The sequence below is a fragment of the Rhinatrema bivittatum genome, chromosome 3 (genome assembly GCF_901001135.1).
Source record: "Rhinatrema bivittatum chromosome 3, aRhiBiv1.1, whole genome shotgun sequence".
NCBI lineage: Eukaryota > Metazoa > Chordata > Amphibia > Gymnophiona > Rhinatrematidae > Rhinatrema > Rhinatrema bivittatum.
In genome coordinates this window covers 59,205,977-59,225,710 of record NC_042617.1, presented here as the reverse complement: position 1 = coordinate 59,225,710, position 19,734 = coordinate 59,205,977, and the positions used below count along the sequence as shown (strand labels likewise).

Below are 19,734 nucleotides of genomic sequence, written 5' to 3'. Positions count from 1 at the left end.
GGTAAAGGAACATTCTTTGCCACATGGCTAAACAACGGCTTGCAACTGCGGCGGCTCAAATCAAAACGATGACAGGAGCACTGTTTTCCCAAATCTTTGGCTGTATTGCAATGGTCATTTTAATTTTTGTTTTTATAGATTCCAACTAAACATTTGCTAACCATGAATTAACAATATATATACTTACGACTCGATTCCCTTAACAGTATTTATCCAACATAACAAAATAAACTGCAATTTGTTATACTTTTTTTTTTTTTTTTTACAAAACATTTTATAAATATTTTTACAAAATGTATACAAAGCAATTTGTGAGACATACTATACAAATGAAGGTATTTAAGCAAATAAAGTCAATAGCACACTGACAATAAGTGACATGTCCTCTTTAAGGGAAGTCAGTCTGTAAGGCTTCTCTATCCTAACAAATCACCCTAAACGCTTCTCAGGAAAAATGGTTTTCTAATTCCCAGTTTCCATTTCTTTTCTTCTCATTTTCAGCAATATTAACGCAGCTCATCACATGAAACTCTGCCAGCACCTCCATACGATGACACAAGTTGCACTATAGACTTTTTGATGCAAAGATCAAAGATGCGGGTTCCTTCTAATCCAGTCCATGTTATCCTCTGATCAACGGCAGGACTCAACAGACTACAGACTGTGCTACTAAGACTCTAAGAAGGTTCTTAAGGCGATGCTGGACACTACAATTCTATTAAATTCTACAGCCTCTCTTCTTTAACAATATTGTTCCCCTGCATCCCAAATTATACAGCACCTTGCAGTAGCAACAGACAACTACGGTCAATGGCAGAGTTCCACGGCCATAAAAAGCCTTTCTTTCAACATAGCTGACCTTGAAGTGCTCACCTCAGAGTATAAACTGCTATTTTACAGCCCTATGTGCCTTAGAAAGTAAAAATAATGCTAAAAAGTGATTTGCTTTGTATATCAGAGGTAGCATGGGTCTGGAGCACACAATTCCCTCCCCGGAGGCATGAAAGCTCCCTGCTGGGTCAAATGGACTCAGGCACTGGGGTGGAGGAACAGTTAATTCCAGATAGACACTACCCCCAAAATGGGAAAGTACATCCTTTTTAACATTATTTTTCACTTCTAAAGTTATATAGCCCTATGCATTATTCATCCATGGTAGAACTATTCAACATAGCCAACATAGACTATGTGGAAGTGCTGTTTTAAAAAAATTAAAATTCATATTTATATAACCACAAGAAAAAAAATAGCACATTGCTAAATAGCAAATATGACTTTTTTCTAAAACTGGGAACAATACAAATACAAATATGATATTAAATATCCAAGATTTGTTTCCAAATGCTTCTTACTGGCATATTACTAATCGATGTATAACTTAATCAGTAATTCTAAGGTATATGTCTAAATCTGCAAACATGTCATTATGCCTGATTATGCTCCAAAAAAGTAAATTAATTTGGGTATTTTTTTTTTCTACATTGCCATGCACAGTCTAGAAACCATACATCCATTTGGAGCAGCTTTTCTTCATATCCTCCGAAACAACTAAAGTCGACTATGTGGCTGCTCCCTGCTGCACTCTGTAATGCTACATACCCTTTGAGGAAGAAAAAAGAATATTTAGAAATAATGTAAAACATTAACTTTGCTTCAGAAGAAGTAAAGCCCAAGCTAAGCTGACTGGTCCTACAGAAACTTGAGAGGAAAGAATTGTGAGTCTGACATATAATACAGGGTTATCGGATGCCTCCAGGTTGTTAAGGACAGGCCGGGAGTCATCTGGTAACCCTCATGTAGTAACTAAGATTCCTGTAAGTTTGGATTACAATGATAGAAATATTTGTCCCTCTGCAAGTATGTATAATACCTCATAGTGCCACCATGCATCCAAAGCAGCTTAAAGCTTCGTCCAATGTATGCCCCAACTTGAAGCATCCTGTCCTATCTTACTTTCTACTACCACAACTGGTGTTACATTTTTATCCTGTTTGAGTTATCTCTTGCCCCCTTTCTTTCAGCGTACAGATCAAATGTCCGGCCTACTCTGATGCTGTGCAGCTCATGCTCAGAATGCATAATATCTGGAGAGGGCAGGGCGGGTACGTTGACCTGTGAAGGTTTGGGATCAGTCACAGGGCAATATTGAAAAGATTCCCCCTTTCTGCTTGAGATAGTAACACAGTAACAAGTTATGAATAGCATCAGAATGGAAAAACCTGGATGAGACACTACCAACATTAATGAAAAGGCAGGTTCAGCTAATCTCTACTGCAGAAACATTTGAGTGAGTAAAATGGCACTGTTTTAACATAGCTGAAATTGTATTCAGTTCTGCGGGACAGCTTTTTTTAATGAAAGGAAAGCATAAGGAGTGGTGAATTTGAATGCTTTCCATGTTCTGTCATGAAACATTCACCAAGTAGATCTTAAAGGACTAACTTCTCAGTCTGTTCATCATAAACAGCTGATAATTTTACAATGCCATAAATGAGAAAATGCATAGCCAGTTGCTTCTCTTTAAGCCCTGCAGAAGGGAGATGTCTACAAGTGACTGTCCAAAAGTCTACATTATACAGTATGCACATCTACAAATTTAAAACTGGCAATACCAAATTAGTTAATTAACATTATAATGGGAAGGTTCCATTTCTACATACAGTTCTATTTTTAAAATTGGCACAGATTTCAAAAAATAGTTATTCAAAATGTACAAAATATTTCTGCTTCAATCACGCTGAAGGGCAACTGATGTCACTAACATTGTGTATAGTTCCATTAGTGTAGGAAGCTTTCCTTTCTTGACAGATTCACTGTCAAATTAATGATATCAAAAGGGTACGCTTCAGCTACTGGCAGTTCTGTCAACCTTGCTGAAATGAGTGCACTAAAATGGCAAGGACAATTAGTGTCCAAGAGGTTTTAATCTTCCTGTTTCTTCTGTTTAAGGGGAGGAGGTAAAATTAGTAGCCATTACTAGGTCTCAGCAAAATATCACATCTGTTCTGCTAAATGCTTGTGAACAATGCAAGAAGACGCCTGCTTGTGACATCTGCATAAAAAACATTGCATATTTCCAAACTTACACAACACATTGCAAATTTTGCCACAGAGAGCATGCTAAGCAGTATTTTGTCTTGATAAAGCCACACAATTCTTTTGCTTGGCAAACTCGACCTACATTTGCTGAAGTTCATTACCAGGCAAACATGGCAATGTTTGCAGTATGTCATTGCCAACTGTTTTCATGACCCTCCTTTCCTTCCGAAAAGACATATAAGCTGGAATCATTTCAACAATGGCAGAAAAATGATGGTCTCTATCCTGCAAGGTTCTCGAGCCCAAATATCTGGATGCATTAGGCCTGGGGCGCTTGGTCTCAATCCAGACGGGGGGATATTTGACTCTGCTACACGGAGATGGACTCCCATCAATAACGTTTTGCAGAGGTTTGCAGAACAGAGACCTATATGCATAACACCACTAAGGATCAAAGTAATCAAGCACAGGACTAGCTCAATTGTAAAATAAAATAAAATGAAATGCTGGGATTCATTTCTTTTTAACACAAACACTGACTAATTACAAACTGTTACAGACGACTCAATAGCTCTAAAATTTGGACTGACTCAATTTTTTTAGAATCTTTTAAAAAAATGAGATAATGAATTAATATAACAAGTTCATAAAATGTTGATAATTTTTGTCTTCTGTTGTGAAGTACCAGACAAGATAAAACATAAATGACCAAAACAGCAGTGGCTTTTACCTTTCTCAGATGAAGGCTAATGTTCCCTCAAAATAAAAACAAACAATATTCAGAAATATTTTTCATCTAAAAGTGCTTTTGATACTTGGCCTTAAAAAAACTAGATCACATCAGAAACATCTAAGTTAACTACATCCAATTACAAAATGCAGAATCCTTTCCATCTGAACAGATTTTTATATAACACTCTTAAGCCATAATGACATAAAACTATGTCTTGAGTTTTGGCAAGGGTTTACACAATGTTATCTACTATGTGACTGTCTATATCATGCATCCATTCTATTTCACGGATGTCCAGTGCATCCTAAAAACTGAACCACCACCAGGAGCAAAGGCCCCTCCCACTTGGATAAAACCACAAAGAACAAACCTTACTTTATTAAAAAAGGGAATAAAAAGAAGACATGAACCATCAAATCTTAACTATGGCTTATGAGCGTCACATAAACAAAACATGTCATTTGTAATGGTCACACATCCATTTACATATTCACTCATCAACAGGTGGGCATGGCAGTACTTTGTGGTTACACCATAATTGATGAACCTCACAATCTACTAACTCGTGAACATATAAATAGGTGTGTTATGCTTAAAAGTCCCATATTTGCCAGTTACCAACATCCAATCTTTACTCGACCTATTATCATTGATTCACATGTCCTGACAGCATGACCAACAGCAACTCACGGACTAGACTCACCAGCTACAGGCAGATGGTAAAATACTAGTTTCTGTTCAATGAGCTACAAAAAGTACATCAAGTACTAAGCCCAGCTAACATTTTGATGTCTTTTTAATGCCAAATCCTATAGTAATTAAACATTTATCACCAAGACAAGAAATCTACTTTTCAAAAGAGAAAATGTATTTTTAGCATAAGATGTTGATAAAAAGCTTCAATGTGGTATCTGATGGGTTTTTAAAAAAATATATACTAAATGTACTGTATATATACTGGATATATATATACTGGCTTCCATCTGTCTCTGATTTTCTTTAATATGACTTTTTATATGACTCGTGATTGTCAGGGTCTCCTCGCAATTCCACCTGTTTGAAATGTTTGGGTCTCCATAGACTGCTCTCAAGGATTTATTTTACTGGGCATCTCAATGCAATTACTAAAATATTGCTGTCAAAACATAGAACAGAATCTAGTTCAGAAAAGTTAGCCTAGAACAAAATTTGTCACGCTCTAGCTTCCATGTCATTCACATCGCTTCTCGGCCTTCTGGCTAAAATCAAAAGAAAGGTCTAAGCCATAAGCTGAGGACGGTCCCTTCTGGCTGAGCTTGAGAACCTGCCGCTCGACCCCATTGGGGACATGAAACCGTTTGGACCCTGGCCAAACTAGGAGGATTAAACCTCCCATTAAATAAAAAGAAAAAATAATTCACATTTGCTTCTACTCATACACTTATTAACACTCTAAGATACTATTTACAGCTGCTTCTAAAATGGAGTCAGTTTCTACAATGCCTTCATTATGATCTGAAACACATTTTTCTAGGCAGTTGTCCTGTGAAACAGATGAAAAATGGGGATATTCTGATCTTGCAGAGCTATTGCCTGTAGTCTCGGTCTCTGAAGATCCCCCAATTTTTTTCAGTTCCAAGATAGTGTTGACTGTGGTTTCCAAACTCTTATTAAGTGATACTTCTTGGAGTTCACTGGTACATTTCACAATGCCAGTGGGTAGAACCTCATTCTTTGGAGAACTTCTCAGAGCTTTGTCTTGGACAGAATTATTACAGGAGACGTCCGAGTTTAATTTAATAGTGTCACCAGATACTTTACTATCTGTACCATCATCCTCTACGTTCCTCAACGTTCTGGAGAGGACATCAGACTCTGAAGGACATTCATTAGACTCAGAAGACTCTGTAACAGACTGTTTTATAGTCGCGTTCATATGTGGGCTTCCAGAAGAAAAACTCGTTTTTTGAACCTTTACATTTTTCAGAAGGCTTTCTGTCTTAGCAGTACCAGTTTTCACAATGTGGGTTGTTGCAGTATTATTAGGCACTAAATTAAATCTGTCATTATATGTGGAATCGGCAGTGATAGATTTTGTTGGGTCTTGAAGTCCAGTTGTCCAACTAGGAGAAGTTGAAGCTTTCTTAGACACATGATTGCTGTCACTGAACTGTGTTTTGGCATCAGTTTTTTCAAGAAATTTGGAGGAGCAACAAAAATCAGCCTGGTAGCTATCTGAAAAAATATGTAAAGCACAATTTACTTTGATGTCTTACACATTATAAACAGTAAGATCTGAAATCCATAAGCCATTTGATTTTAGGATTCAACCTAATAAACCTTACAAATTACCACCAAAGGAGGAATTTAAAATTTAGGACTAGAGCCAAAGAAACCAGAAAATGAATATCTGCGTGAAAAATTAAACTGCAAGATTTTAAAGAAAAGAGACGCAGCGCATCAGTCACCATATTGTACCACAGAAAAGTCTCACCAAGAAATCCAAATTTAATTTTTGTGTTGACATGCTTAAAGCTTTGACTTGCGCAGAATTTCCTGCACCTTTTTACCCAAATTTTGGAAAACTATTTCGTGTAAAATCCAATGGCTTATGTATACAACAAAATTCCATACTTAGTAATGAATGTTAATGTAATATAGAATGGGAATATCATTTCAGTAAACTGAGCATTCAGGTTTTTGACCACAGAAACCTGCTCTATCTGGCTTAAATTACACACAGTTTATGACAAATGCTGTCCTGGAGCTCACTGGGAGCTGTTAAGCTCAGACCTGCTCTCGGCAAGCATTTTTAGGTTTCGGGGAATGGAGGAGGTCCCGGGAGGGGGTGGGGACCATATATAGATGGAGGGAGTGGGAGGGCCTGGTAGCAGCAGTGCATTACAATCTGGGGAAGGAGTTTGGGGGGGGGAGGTCAGCAGCAGACCATGGGACATTTATGAGGGGAGAAGATGTGGAGTCGGGGTGCAAGGGCCGCTAAGGCATCAGTGAAATTTGGCCAGGAGGGGAAGAAATTGGACACAGGCCCCTGTCATTCTTTCCTTTTTTTTTTTTTTTTTTTAAAACTTTTCTAGTGCTACTTACCAGGATATCTTCTGATATACGCATGTGCATATCGGCACGCGAGCAGAGATACAATGCAATGTTATATCGTGCACACACATATGCGCGCATCATTTAAATATCCCGCCACACGTATGTGTGCGCACGATCTTAAGAGGTGGCTCGAGTAAATGTCCGCATGTAATACCACCAGGGCTTTTACGCGCGTATGCTCACGGTCAATTTTCCATGTTCTTATGGGGGGGGGGGGGGAGGAGGGACAATATGACACTATATATCTACCACTGTAAGATGGGCACTTTCAACTCAGGGTGGGTTTCGTCGGGGATGTGGAGTTATATTAATGCGCTACAGACCCTTGCACCCTGTCCATGGGGGAGGGAATGAAGGCCTTGAACAGGTAAATGTTAATTGGTTATTTACTCTCTCAGACAACAGAAGACCAGGGGGCACATGAAATTAGCAAGTAGCTCATTTAAAACAAATCAAAGAAAATTCTTTTTCACTCAGCACATAGTTAAGCTCTGGAATTCATTGCCAGAGGATGTGGTTACAATGGTTAGTGTAACTGGGTTTAAAAAAGGTTTGGATAAGTTTCTTATGATTCAAACCCACCTTGAGCTGAAAGTGCCCCTCTTATAGTGGTAAATAAGTATAGTGTCATATTGACTCTCCTACCATGCTCTCTGTCTCTCTTCTCTATCTCTCCCCTCCCTTCCCCTGAGTATATAAGGCAGTCTTGAAAATCCCTAAAACCTGAGATCTCCAGACTTGCTCCTCATCAGGACTAGCAGTAAAGTTACGTGGATAACACACCAACGTGCGCCGTGGTCAGCTTTTCTACAATTCAAAGTTACATGGCCCTTGGCCCCGGCCAGGAACACCCATTCCACACCCTTATTCCTGACGCGTGTACGGATATGTACGTGCGTACTTCGTGACTTCTTAAAATTCATGTGTATGGGGCTGTTTTTGCCCGAGTAACGCTTTTAAAATCTACAGGTAAGCTAGTCAGATAGCTTAACTCCTCCCTGAAATGCCCCTGGAACACCTCCTTTTTATCCAGCTAAATTATAGCCAGATAATGATTTATCCACCTAAATCAGAGCCAGATAATGACTTCTCTGGCTATAATTTACCCAGGCAAGTGGCTGAATATGGCAAAACTTGCCATTTAGATGGATAGCTTGAGAGTTAGCCATTTAAATGGATTTTGAATATTGACCTAAGACGGTAACTTTGAAACAACCACATAGGCGCGTACACACAAATGTTGGCTTGCGCCCAGAGACACGGCCATTTTATAACATGCACATATATGCGCGTATGATATAAAATCAGCTGTACGCGTCTATATGTGCGATATTTTATTTGAACGCACACATGTGCGTGCAAATGCCGGCTCTACCGTGTAAATGGGGGGGGAGGGGATTTTATTAGATACACGTGCCGATGCAATTATCAGTTTCTCCAGTCCGTTCCCAGTTCGCCCAGGTAAAGGACATGACTTCCTAACACCCCTAGTTAATATGCCTTCCTTTTACTTGTTTATCCCCAACTCTTAAATCTCCATTGATTAGCCTCATTTTATTTGAATGGGATGCCATCCATCCCATTCAAATCCTGCAAAACACCACAGCCCGGATATTGACCAACTTACGTAAACATGACCATATTACCCCTGTTCTAAAAGATTTACATTGGCTTCCAATAGCTTCCCGCATACAATATAAGGCGCTCTCTCTAATCCATAAGGCCTTATACAACCCTGAAATGAATTGGTTTAACGATTCCTTCCATTTACACCAGTCTATTAAGCCTACCAGACATGCACACCTTGCAACCATGCCTATCCCTTCTCCTAAACTCTACAAACTTACTTCCACGAGAGCCCGTGCATTATCTATAGCCGGGCCGACCCTCTGGAATACAATGCCAGTTGACTTACGGCAAGAGGAAAGCCTCAAATCTTTCAAGCGGAAGCTTAAGACCTGGCTCTTTGCTAAAGCATACACCTAATTTTTCACTCTTCCTATCCATTATATCCACCTTCCACTCTCCCCTCTACTTTCCCCTTCACTGTCCCTCTCTCCCTCTCTCCCCTCCCTCTTTCCCTCTTTCCCCCTCCTACCTCTTTCCCCGCTCCTCCCTCCTTCTCAGCTCTCCTCTCTCCTCCTCCCCTTTCTCCCTCACTAGCCTGCCTGCACTTCTTAGTCTTTATTTTCCACTGTACATATGTATATATTTGCAAACGTTGCTATAATATAATTTAATGCAAACTTTCCCATGTTATCTCCCACCCCCTTTTAATACCTTGTTCGCATGTTTTAATCGTTCAATGTAAAGCGCCATGCCTAGCGCCAGTTTACGTTACAATGTGAACCGATATGATATCCTGGATGAATGTCGGTATATAAAAATTTTAAATAAATAAATAAATAAATAAATGTTTCATTACTTATTCGCCATCCATAGCAGAAATAAAATTACACGGTAGGGGACCCCGGTGCACGTTTGTGTGCATAAATACGCACACATTTGATGTTAGAGACCCGGAGTGCCCATGTCCTGCCCATGCCTAGCCCAGACCCCGCCCCTTTTTTACCTTTCCCATTTGTGCGCATACCAGGAGATACATAGGTACTTGGACGCTTCTTAAAATCCACACAGCATGCACTGGCCCGAGATACTTGCATATCTCCTGGCTTTGGCGCACATAGTGCTTTCAAAATTTTCCTTTAAGTGAGTTGGTCTCTGCATTACTCAGTCAATATCCGAGAACATGGAGATCACAGAAGATATCTATATTTATAGTGTCTCATTTTTCTATTGAAAATCATTGTTTCAAAATCCAATATTTCCTTTGTTATACAAAATGTACACATTTTTAAAGCAGTTAATTTTATTCGTCTTTTCTTTCTGGAAAAAATAAATCATCCATAAAGTTAAGTTGCTTACCTGTATCAGGTATTCTCCGTAAACAGCAGGATAAAATCAGTTACACAAGTGGGTAATGTTATCTGACTGCTCCAAGTCAGAAAAAGCTCTTTCAGAACTCAGAAAGACCAAAAGAATCTTTCTGAGCATGTGTAGATCTTCCCGCGCAGTTGCCCGCACACGAGTCTCCTCAGTCTTAACAATTACAATCCATATTTATTGTCTGAGGATGGAGGGAATTAAAAGGAATTAATTAAGTAAGCTTTGAAGAACTGCCTGTCTGCCGGGAAGCATTTTCTAGGCAGTAATGAGCAGTGAAAATATGGCTAGAAGACCTGGAAGCAAAGAGAAGATGTGCTAGGGAAGCTGCTGTATCCCTAATCATATTGAGAAGATGTTGTCCTCACTGCTTGTAACAATAAGAGCTGCAATCAGAAATCCAAATTGAAAAGGTCTTCTTTGTAAATGAAAAACCGTTAAACTGAGTTAAAAAAAACTGCTATGAGGGCTTCCTATGGAATTTTGTTCTTTCCAAAAAGAAAATTATGTTCCTCTACAATCCAATGTGTGAAGTGATTTAAATGAAATTGAGAAACCAATTTTTGGGAGAAATTGAGGGTGAATTTTCCAAACTATCCTGTTATAAAAAAAGGAGCATAAGAAGAGCATGAGACCAGAGCTTGCAGTTCACATACTCTTCAGGAAATTACTGCTATTAAAAATAAAACTTTCCAAGAAAGAAATTTGAGATCTACTGTTAGCAATAGTTTGAAAAGTGGTTTCACGAGCTGAGCAAGAACTACATTTAGATCCCAAGGAACAGGAGGATTTTTATTAGAGGTTTCAGATGTGTGAGGCCTTTCAAGAATTTGGCAACTGTAGGTTAATGTGAGATAGAAGCAACATCCCAATCATCATGGTATGTAGCTATAGCACTAAGGAGAACTCTGACGGAGTTCGTTTTCAATCCAAAGTCAGGTTTAAAACATACTGAAGTAAAGAAGCAAGAGGACTGTTAAAGGGATAAGTACCAGAGTGCTCGTCCTGTGGGCAACTGTACGGTCTAGATAAAAAGCTAGAGCCCGTTTGCAGTCAAGGGTATGCAGAGCCTGCTCCCCTGGATTGGAATGGGGCCTGGGAAAGAAGATAGGTAGTATGATGGATTGATTAATGTGAAACTCCGAAACTACCTTAGGTAAAAATTTAGGGTGAGTACGGAGTACCGCCTGGTCCTGCAGGAGTTTAGTGTAAGGCGGATAGGTAACTAGGGCCTGTAACTCACTAACTCTGCGAGCTGAGGTGATAGCCAAAAGGAAAATCACTTTCCATGTGAGATATTTTAGGTCACAGGAGTGAAGAGGCTCGAATGGTGGTTTCATGAGCCGACCAAGAACCAGGTTAAGGTCCCAAGAAGGGGCCGGAGGACGTAAAGGTGGCTTGATGTGGAGCAAGCCCTTCAAAAAGCGTGTTACGAGGGGTTGTACCAAAATAGGGACATCCCCGACACCTTTATGGAAGGCGGCTACCGCACTGACATGCATCCTGATGGAAGATGTCTTAAGACCTGACTCTGACAAATGCCAGAGATAGTCCAAAAACCATGGGATTGGACAGGAAAAGGGATCAAGGGTCTGAGAGGTGCACCATGATGTGTACCTTTTCCATTTATAGGAGTAGGATTTTCTCGTGGAAGGCTTTCGTAAAGCAATCAAGACACGGGAAACTGGATCTGAAAGGTTAAGTGGCTGAAGTATTAACCTTTCAACATCCATGCCGTCAGAGACAAGGCCTGAAGATTGGGATGACGCAGGCATCTGTCGTTCTGAGTTATCAGGAGTGGGTCCTTTCCCAAGGGAATGTGCCTGCGGATGGAGAGATCCTGGAGTATGGAAAACCACACTTGGCATGGCCAGTGAGATGCTATCAGGATCATGGTTCCCTTGTCCTGACATAGCTTCACTAGGGTCTTCGAGAGAAGAGGAAGTGGAGGGAATGCATAGAGTAGACCGGTTGCCCACAAGAGGGAGAATGCATCTCTGGGCTGAGAGCCTCTGCTGTGAATGAGAGAGCAGTAGTTGTCCACTTTGTGGTTCTGAGAGGACGCAAAGAGATCTGTCTGAGGATATCGAGGCCGCTACCGAGGGGTTGAGAGACCACTCGTGCGATTGGAGAACGCGACTTAGCTTTTCTGCCAGTACATTGTCCACTCCCGGCAAGTAGGTGGCCTTGAGGTACATCAAGTGGGAGAGAGCTTCCGCCCAAATCTGCGCAGCTTCCTGACACAGAAGGAAGGAGCCTGTGCCTCCTAGCTTGTTGATGTACCACATGGCCACCTGGTTGTCCGTCTGAATCAGGATGACCTGATTTGATAGGCGATCCTGAAAAGCCCTGAGAGCATATCGCATTGCTCGAAGCTCCAGGAAATTTATTTGGTGTTTGGCTTCCTCTGGAGACCAAGACCCTTGTGTCTGCAAATCGTCCACGTGGGCTCCCCACCCGAGGTTGGAAGCGTCGGTGGTGAGAATGACTTGAGCATCTGGTAATTGAACGAGCAGTCCCCAGAGGAGATTGAACTGATCTTGCCACCAGGCCAGAGACAGACGGAGTGGGTCGCTGATGTGGACAATGATCGACAGAGGCTGAACAGCTTGAATCCATTGTGATCTCAGAGTCCAATGCATGAGTCTCATGGCCACGCGGGCCACTGGAATAACATGGACTGAGGACGCCATGTGTCCCAGAAGGACAAGGAATTGGCTAGCTGTTGCTGTTTGCTGAGACTGCAACTGGTAAGCTAGAGATATGAGTGTCAGTGTTCGTTGTTGCGGCAGAAAGGCTTTTGCCTGCAAGGTGTCCAAGTCTGCCCCAATGAACGACAAGGTTTGAGATGGGACTAAAAAGGATTTTTCGTAATTGACGAGAAATCCTAGAGAGTTAGAATGTGTAGAGTCAAATCAAGGGACGACCGAGCAGCTTTCTGGGTTGGAGCCCTGATTAACCAGTCGTCTAGATAGGGGTAGATGTGAACACCTTCTTTCCTGAGGAAAGCTGCGACAACCACGAGACATTTGGTAAATACTCGTGGTGCAGACGCTAGGCCGAACGGGAGCACACGGTATTGATAGTGCTTGGGGCCTACTAAAAACCTCAGGTACTTGCGATGAGATGGAGTTATCGCAATGTGTGTGTATGCGTCCTGGATGTCCAGAGAGCAGAGCCAGTCTCCTCTTTGTAGAAGAGGTAGAAGCGATCCCAAGGTTACCATCTTGAACTTTTCCCGCTGGAGGTACTTGTTGAGAGCACGTAGGTCCAGCATTGGACGTACTCCTCCCGATTTTTTGGGGATCAGAAAGTACTGGGAATAGAACCCTAGGTCTTGCTGTGAATGCGGAACGGGTTCTATTGCTCTTGACTGGAGAAGGAGGGAGACCTCTTGATCCAGAAGAATGGAGTGTTCGGATGTTCTCCACATCGGTAGAGGTGGGGAGTCCGGTGGCAGGGCGAGAAAGTTCAGGTGGTAACCCTGATAAATGATTGCCAGTACCCATTGGTCGGTTGTGACTGACTTCCACATGTTGTGAAAGTGGCACAGTCGACTTCCCACTGGTATGCTTGGCAGAGGAATCTGGCTGCTGCTCTCCAAGCAGAAGTCAAAAACTGGAGCAGGTCCTGGCTGGGGAGCTGCTTGTGGTTTTTGCTTTCGGGCTTGGCGAGGCTGAGGCTTTTGATAAGGTCTCGTAGTATGGGACCTTACTGGTGGTGGATAGGCCTTCCTTGGACGGCAGAATGACTTCTTAAGAGTCCTTCCTGAAGGGCTGTCTTAAGGAGAAGTCTGAAGGCATTGAGGAGAGCTGTTTAAGAGTCTCATGATGGTCTTTTAATTCAGCCACCATTCGTTGGATCTGTTCACCAAACAGATTGTCTCCTACACATGGTAGGTTAGACAGCCGGTCTTGTACTTCTGGGCGAAGGTCAGAAGATTTGAGCCAGGCCCACCGTCTTGCCAAAATGGCAGCTGCAGACACTCTGGTAGAGGTGTCAAATATATCATAAGATGTTCGAATCCCATGTTTTCCCGCCTCAAATCCTTTGTTGACAAGGGTTTGTAGCTGGTCTTGGAATTGTTCAGGGAGGGACTCAGAAAGGTCCGGTATCTGCTTGAAGATGACCCTATTATATTGAGTCATATAAAGCTGGTAAGCAGCAATTCGGAAGATGAGCATGGCCCCTTGGAACACTCTTCGACCAATATTGTCTAGAAACTTTTGTTCCTTAGCAGGTGGGGTAGATGAGTGAGGTTTCGACTTTTTGGCCCTCTTTTGAGCCGACTCTACTACAACTGAGTGGTGGTCGAGCTGGGATTTTTGAAAACCTGGGGCTGATTGCACTAAGTAGTGTCAGCCTTTCTGTGTACTGGAGCAATTGATCCAGGATTTTCCCAGTTCTTTTTGAGGAGATCCAGAAGAACTTGGTGAATGGGTATAGAAGTAATCACCTTGGGGGCATCCAGGAATTGGAGTAACTCCATCATCTGGTGCCTGTCATCCTGTTCCGTCTGAAGTTGAAAGGGAACAAACTCAGATATTTCCTTCACAAAATTTATGAAAGAGAGGTCCTCTGGAGGAGAAGCTTCCTACTTTCAGTGGGAGAAGGTGGTGAAGGTAAGTCATCGGTGTCTGTTGAAGTATCATCACCCCAAGTGTCATAAGGGTCAGCAGACTGACCTGTAGGATGAGAAGGAGGTTGGATACCTGAAAGCCCCGGGCGAGGCTCCGAGAAAATCGAAGGAATCCCCAGGGGCACCGATGATGGCATGGAAGGCATCAGCGCTGGCATCGAAGGCATCGATGGCGCCGATGGACGTATCGGCACTGATGGAATCGGTGGCAAGGGAAGAATTGGCATCGATGGCTGAGGCAAAATCCCCGATGGAGGAATGCGGAATGTGTTTCTCCTCCCGATGAAGCTGTCAATGGGGAGGGCACCAGAGCCATCGGAGACCCGGGATCCATCGGTGGAAGGGCGGCCATCAGCGCCTCCATCCAGGATAGCAGCGGTGCCAGCGCCACGGGAATTGGGTCAATGACTGGTTCCACAGTCGGTGCCAGTGTCGGTGCCGGAGGAACCTGGAGACGTTGCATCGCCTTGTCGATGGCCTCCTGAACCAGCCGGTCCAGTTCTTTTCAGAGACCTGGAGCAAGCAGCCCCGGCTCCAGAACAGAAGAGGGAGGCAGAGGCCCAGTCGGAGGGACCACCTTTACAGGCGGAATCGCGACTCCCAAACCCCGAATGACTGAGGGTGGCCTCGCTGACCCGGTCGCAGGAAGGGTCGGTGCCTTTCCTGGACAGGGCTTCTTCGACGGTGGCTCGGACGGTGGCGAGGTCGATGATTTCGTTCCCTTGACGGTCCGAGTCTTACGATGTCGATGGCGATGTTTTTCCCTACGATCCCCTCAATCTTGAGGGGGAGTAGAGGGTGTCGACGGCCGTGAAGACATCGATGGCGGTCGGTCACCGGTCGGTGGTCGATGTTGGCGCGAAGTCGACGGTGCCATTTCCGAAGACACCGATGTGATGGACGGTGTCGGGGTTTGAGCACGGAAGAGGAGTTCCATCTTCTCCATTCTGGCCTTACAACCCTTAGGTGTCATGAGGGCACATTTAGTGCAAGTCAGGACATCATGCTCACGGCCTAAATACATTACACAGACTCCATGTGGGTCTGTGATAGACATGGTGCGAGTACAGTCCGGGCACCGATGGAACCCCAACGCCATGGCCATAGAAAAAATTGAGCCGCGGTGCGGTCGACGGCCAGTAGGCCACAAGGGCCAAGCTCGACGGTAATCGACGAAAATGGTCAAAAAACTTACCAGAGTATCGTGGCTAGAGAAAAGTTAGAGGGACCCCTGAGGGGCAATTTAACTGTAGATAATTCCATGAGGAAAATTCCTGTCAGGAATCTCTTCAGAGCTCCTAAACTGTGAGGCTACTGCTGCGCGGAAAAAAGAAGAGTGAAGGGAGACCCCTGCTGGCTGCAGGGTTAGTGCCATGCTGGGCATGCCCAGTAGGGGCCAGTCAAAGTTCTGGAAACTTTGACAGAAGTGTTCCGTGATTGGGCTCCATCCTGATGATGTCACCCATATGTGAGGACTACCATCCTGCTTGTCCTGTGAGAAAGGTTTTTACAATATTCTTGCTTGAAGTTTTTGAAACAGCTTGTGAACTGAAACTGCTCAAGAAGTCTGGGCGCTTGGATGTATTTGAGCAAACCAAATACATCTTTCTCTAGGTTCTCTGACCATTTTTTGCACAAAGAAGAACTACTCCTAAAGTGCTGAGGGAAGGAGACCAAGGAAAGACCAGTAAATTGCTCATCATCTGAATGGAATGAGTATGAGAAAACCTGTTGATTCCTTATGATCTTAATAAAATAAATGGGAGGCGTAAGATGATTCTGAGCTTCCTGAGAATCAAGACCATAGAACAGGAAGATCTTCCGGAGTTGTCCTAGCTTGAAAAAGTTATGAGACTAAGGGGCAGATTTTAAATACTTGTGCGAGCGCGTACTTTTGTTCGCACAGCAGGCGCGAACAAAAGTACGCTGAATTTTATAAGATACATGCGTAGCCGCACGTATCTTATAAAATCCGGGGTCGGCGCGCGCAAGGGGGTGCACATTTGTGCAACCTGCGCGCGCCGAGCCCAGCGCGCGCTGCCTGTTCCCTCCGAGGCCGCTCCGATTTCGGAGCGGCCTCGGAGGGAACTTTCCTTCGCCCTCCCCCCACCTTCCCCTCCCTTCCCCTACCTAACCCACCCCCCCGGCCCTATCTAAACCCCCCCCTTACCTTTGTCGGCAAAGTTACGCCTGCTGAAAGCAGGCGTAACTTTGCGCGCGTCGGCCGGCTGCCCCGCTCCGTGGTCCGGTCCCAGGGGCTGTTCCGGAGGCCACGGCCATGCCCCCGGAACGAAACCACGCCCACTTCGCCGCCCCCAAAACGCCGCGTCCCACCCCCTAAACGCCGCATCATCCCGCCACGCGCGTCCCGGGGCTCTGCGTGCGCCGGTGGCCTATGCCGCTGGCGCGCTCGCGTAAGTCCTTCTGGATTTACGCGCGCAGGGGTTTTAAAATCCGCCCCTAAGAATAGATCTGAGTTTAGATCTTTTCATCTCTAAACTGATAAGACAGAATAGTGGACTGTCTATCCAATTTGAAGGCCACAGTTTCCAGAACTGGAGACAAGTCTGGCATATCAATAAATTACTTTTTTTTTAAATCTAGTCACATGTTTTCCATAAAGGAATGTTGATCTTTTTTTGTTATAGGAATCACTGGGGAAGAACTATCTGATTTGGGGACCAGAATTGGTATAGGTATTGTAATTTTTTGATTTGTAGGCAAAGTTTCCACTAAATTCTCCTGCTTTGTCTATTCAGAGGTGAGAAGATTTGAGTGCCAACAAATCTCTGATGCCTTTGCTGCAGATGGAACCAGTAAAATATCTGTGCTAAAGAGAGATTCAGTTGACAGCATTGGTGTCCACAACCATCTCTTGTATGCCCCAGAGGACATGTCCTTTTCTGCACCGATGATCTTTAGTGGCACAGTGCCAGTATCCTTTGGCACTGAAGAGTGCAACTTATCTCCTTCTTTACTAGAGAGGAAATGGTGCCTGTGCCGAGAGTGTGCCAAATCATGGTGCCAAGCATAAGAAGAGTCTGCCTTTTTTAATTTTGGTAGTTCCAAGTACGGCGAGGACATCTTTTGAAGCTCAGTTTCTTTGATATTCTGGAAAGAACTGAAGCTAGATCAAACTCAATTTTTGAAATAAAAAATTTAACCCAGCTAATCTATTTCTTTTTTTTTTTTTTTGGAGACTCACAGAGGAAAAAAAAATTGAAAACAAGAAGAAAAAGGAGAAAGAAAATACATAAGAAAATAAGAAAAAAATAGCCTAGAAGAAAGACTAGTGGCTAGAGAGAGCAAAATTCATGTCCATTTGCACAAGTAGTAGATAAAAGACTGAGAAGACTTGTGCAGCGGGTGGCTGTGCAGTAAGGCCCACAAATAGTCAGAAAGAACTTCTTGGGCTTTCTGAGCTGTGAGAGCTTTTTCTGTCTCGGTGTCGTCAGATGACATACCCTGCGTATCCATGGAGAAAGAAGTTAATGAAAGCCCCAGTTTTGTATCCAAAATATAACAATTTTAGGAGAATGGGTTTCTAGTAGTGTTTAAAAACCTTAATTAACTCATATTATATCAAAGTGTTATGCCAGTTAATAAGTTGGTTTTTTTTAATGTATTCCTTACCAGGATCTATTAGTGCAAAACGTTTATCACGGGTCAAGGATGATCTTTCTTCCTGATTAAACATCCTGTCAATCATAACCATCTCAGCAGAAGGATTTATCCGCTAGAAAAAGAATAAAGCAAGAAAAGAACAAATCTCTTCATATCAAAATCCTTGAAGATTGTATAAACTGTTAAATGCCTTGCAAAAAGTAAGCTTTTATATTCTCCTTATAAAACTTTCAGTTCTTTTCCTTCTTACATGACATCATATTGTTCACACTCACAATACGCTTAGTGAAAACTGATGTTCACTTTCAGCTCTGTTCTGTCTGTTCACAACCAGAAACTGAAGAGCCAGCAGAGAGTGGAGAAGATTGTGGGAGAAAATAATCAAAAGGTTTTACATGGTCACGGTAAATGCATGTACAGCCACATAAAAATCTGATTTTATTATTGCTCTCTCCATGCCCCACCACTCCCGGTTTCACAGCACGCATACTCTTTAAAACGTCACAGAATCAGCTCGGGAAAGGAAAAATGTATTTTTGAATCTCCACACATATCTTCACACATGTATTTTGCCAAAGATAATAAGACTCTAACTGTAAGTCTTGATTTTTATTTATTGTCTATTTATATTATATTTATTTTATGTTTATAAACCGCTTTGAGCTTCTTGATGAGCAGTATAAAAATATAAATACAGAAATAAATGTTGTGCCTTCTCTCATGCAGGTGGAAAGTATACAGGTACTTTTATATCTGCATTGTGCGTTCCAGCTGCATTTTCAAAGAGAAATTCCACAAAGAGTTTTCCTTTAAAAATGAACTTGCAGTCTCACCAGTACTACAGGCTTTGTGAAGAGTAGGAAAATTACCCTCGGTGTTACATTTCTTAGAATTTTATTTCTTAACTTTCCATAAAATAAACAAGTTTTCGACAGGTTCTTAGTCCAACACAACTTTAGAGGACAATTTTCAAATTCATAAATAGGCATTTATAGGGCTAAAATGGTCTAACTGAACTTTGCCCTTCTCAAATGTGCTAGAAAGTCACACAGATTCCACAGCACGTGTAACTTTAGTCACATTAAATGGAAGCATTCCTGTCAGCATGTTTAGGGCAGTAGACAAAAATAGCGTGTGTAAATGTGATTTTCAGTAGTATGCACACTATTTGGCACTCTCTCAGCCATCCACACAAATAGCAGGTGTAATGTATGCAGTCACTTTTAACGCATGTACTTGCACCTGCTTATTTTCAAATGAAAAAAAAAAGGGTTGTTTCCCTTTGAAAATTGGTGCAATATATGCAGGCTAAAATAGCCCACATACTTTGCACACAATGTAGGGTAATGAAAATTTCCCCCTTACTACATATGGGGGTACATTTTAAAAGAGAGCGCGCGCGCGTACTTTTGTTCGCACATCAGGCGCGAACAAAAGTACGCTGGATTTTATAAGATAAGCGCGTAGCCGCGTGTATCTTATAAAATCCGGGGTCGGTGCACGCAAGGGGGTGCACATTTGTGCAACTTGCGCGCGCCGAGCCCTGCGCGCGCTGCCCGTTCCCTCTGAGGCCGCTCCGAAATCGGAACGGCCTCGGAGGGAACTTTCCTTCCACCCCCCACACCTTCCCCTCCCTAACCCACCCTCCCGGCCCTATCTA

At 42.9% G+C, this 19,734-nt stretch overlaps 1 protein-coding gene across 1 annotated transcript in view; it reads right to left on the bottom strand.

Moving 5' to 3' along the window:
• Positions 1 to 219: 219 nt before the first annotated feature.
• Positions 220 to 19,734, bottom strand: part of BICRAL (BRD4 interacting chromatin remodeling complex associated protein like) — a 214,540-nt gene continuing 195,025 nt past the window's right edge. The window contains exons 11-12 of the mRNA XM_029593306.1: positions 18,084 to 18,186; positions 220 to 5,986 (exon numbers count right to left, since the gene is read on the bottom strand). Coding sequence (XP_029449166.1) covers positions 5,196 to 5,986; positions 18,084 to 18,186 — 894 coding nt within the window. The 3' untranslated portion in view covers positions 220 to 5,195. The remainder of the gene's footprint in view (positions 5,987 to 18,083; positions 18,187 to 19,734) is intronic.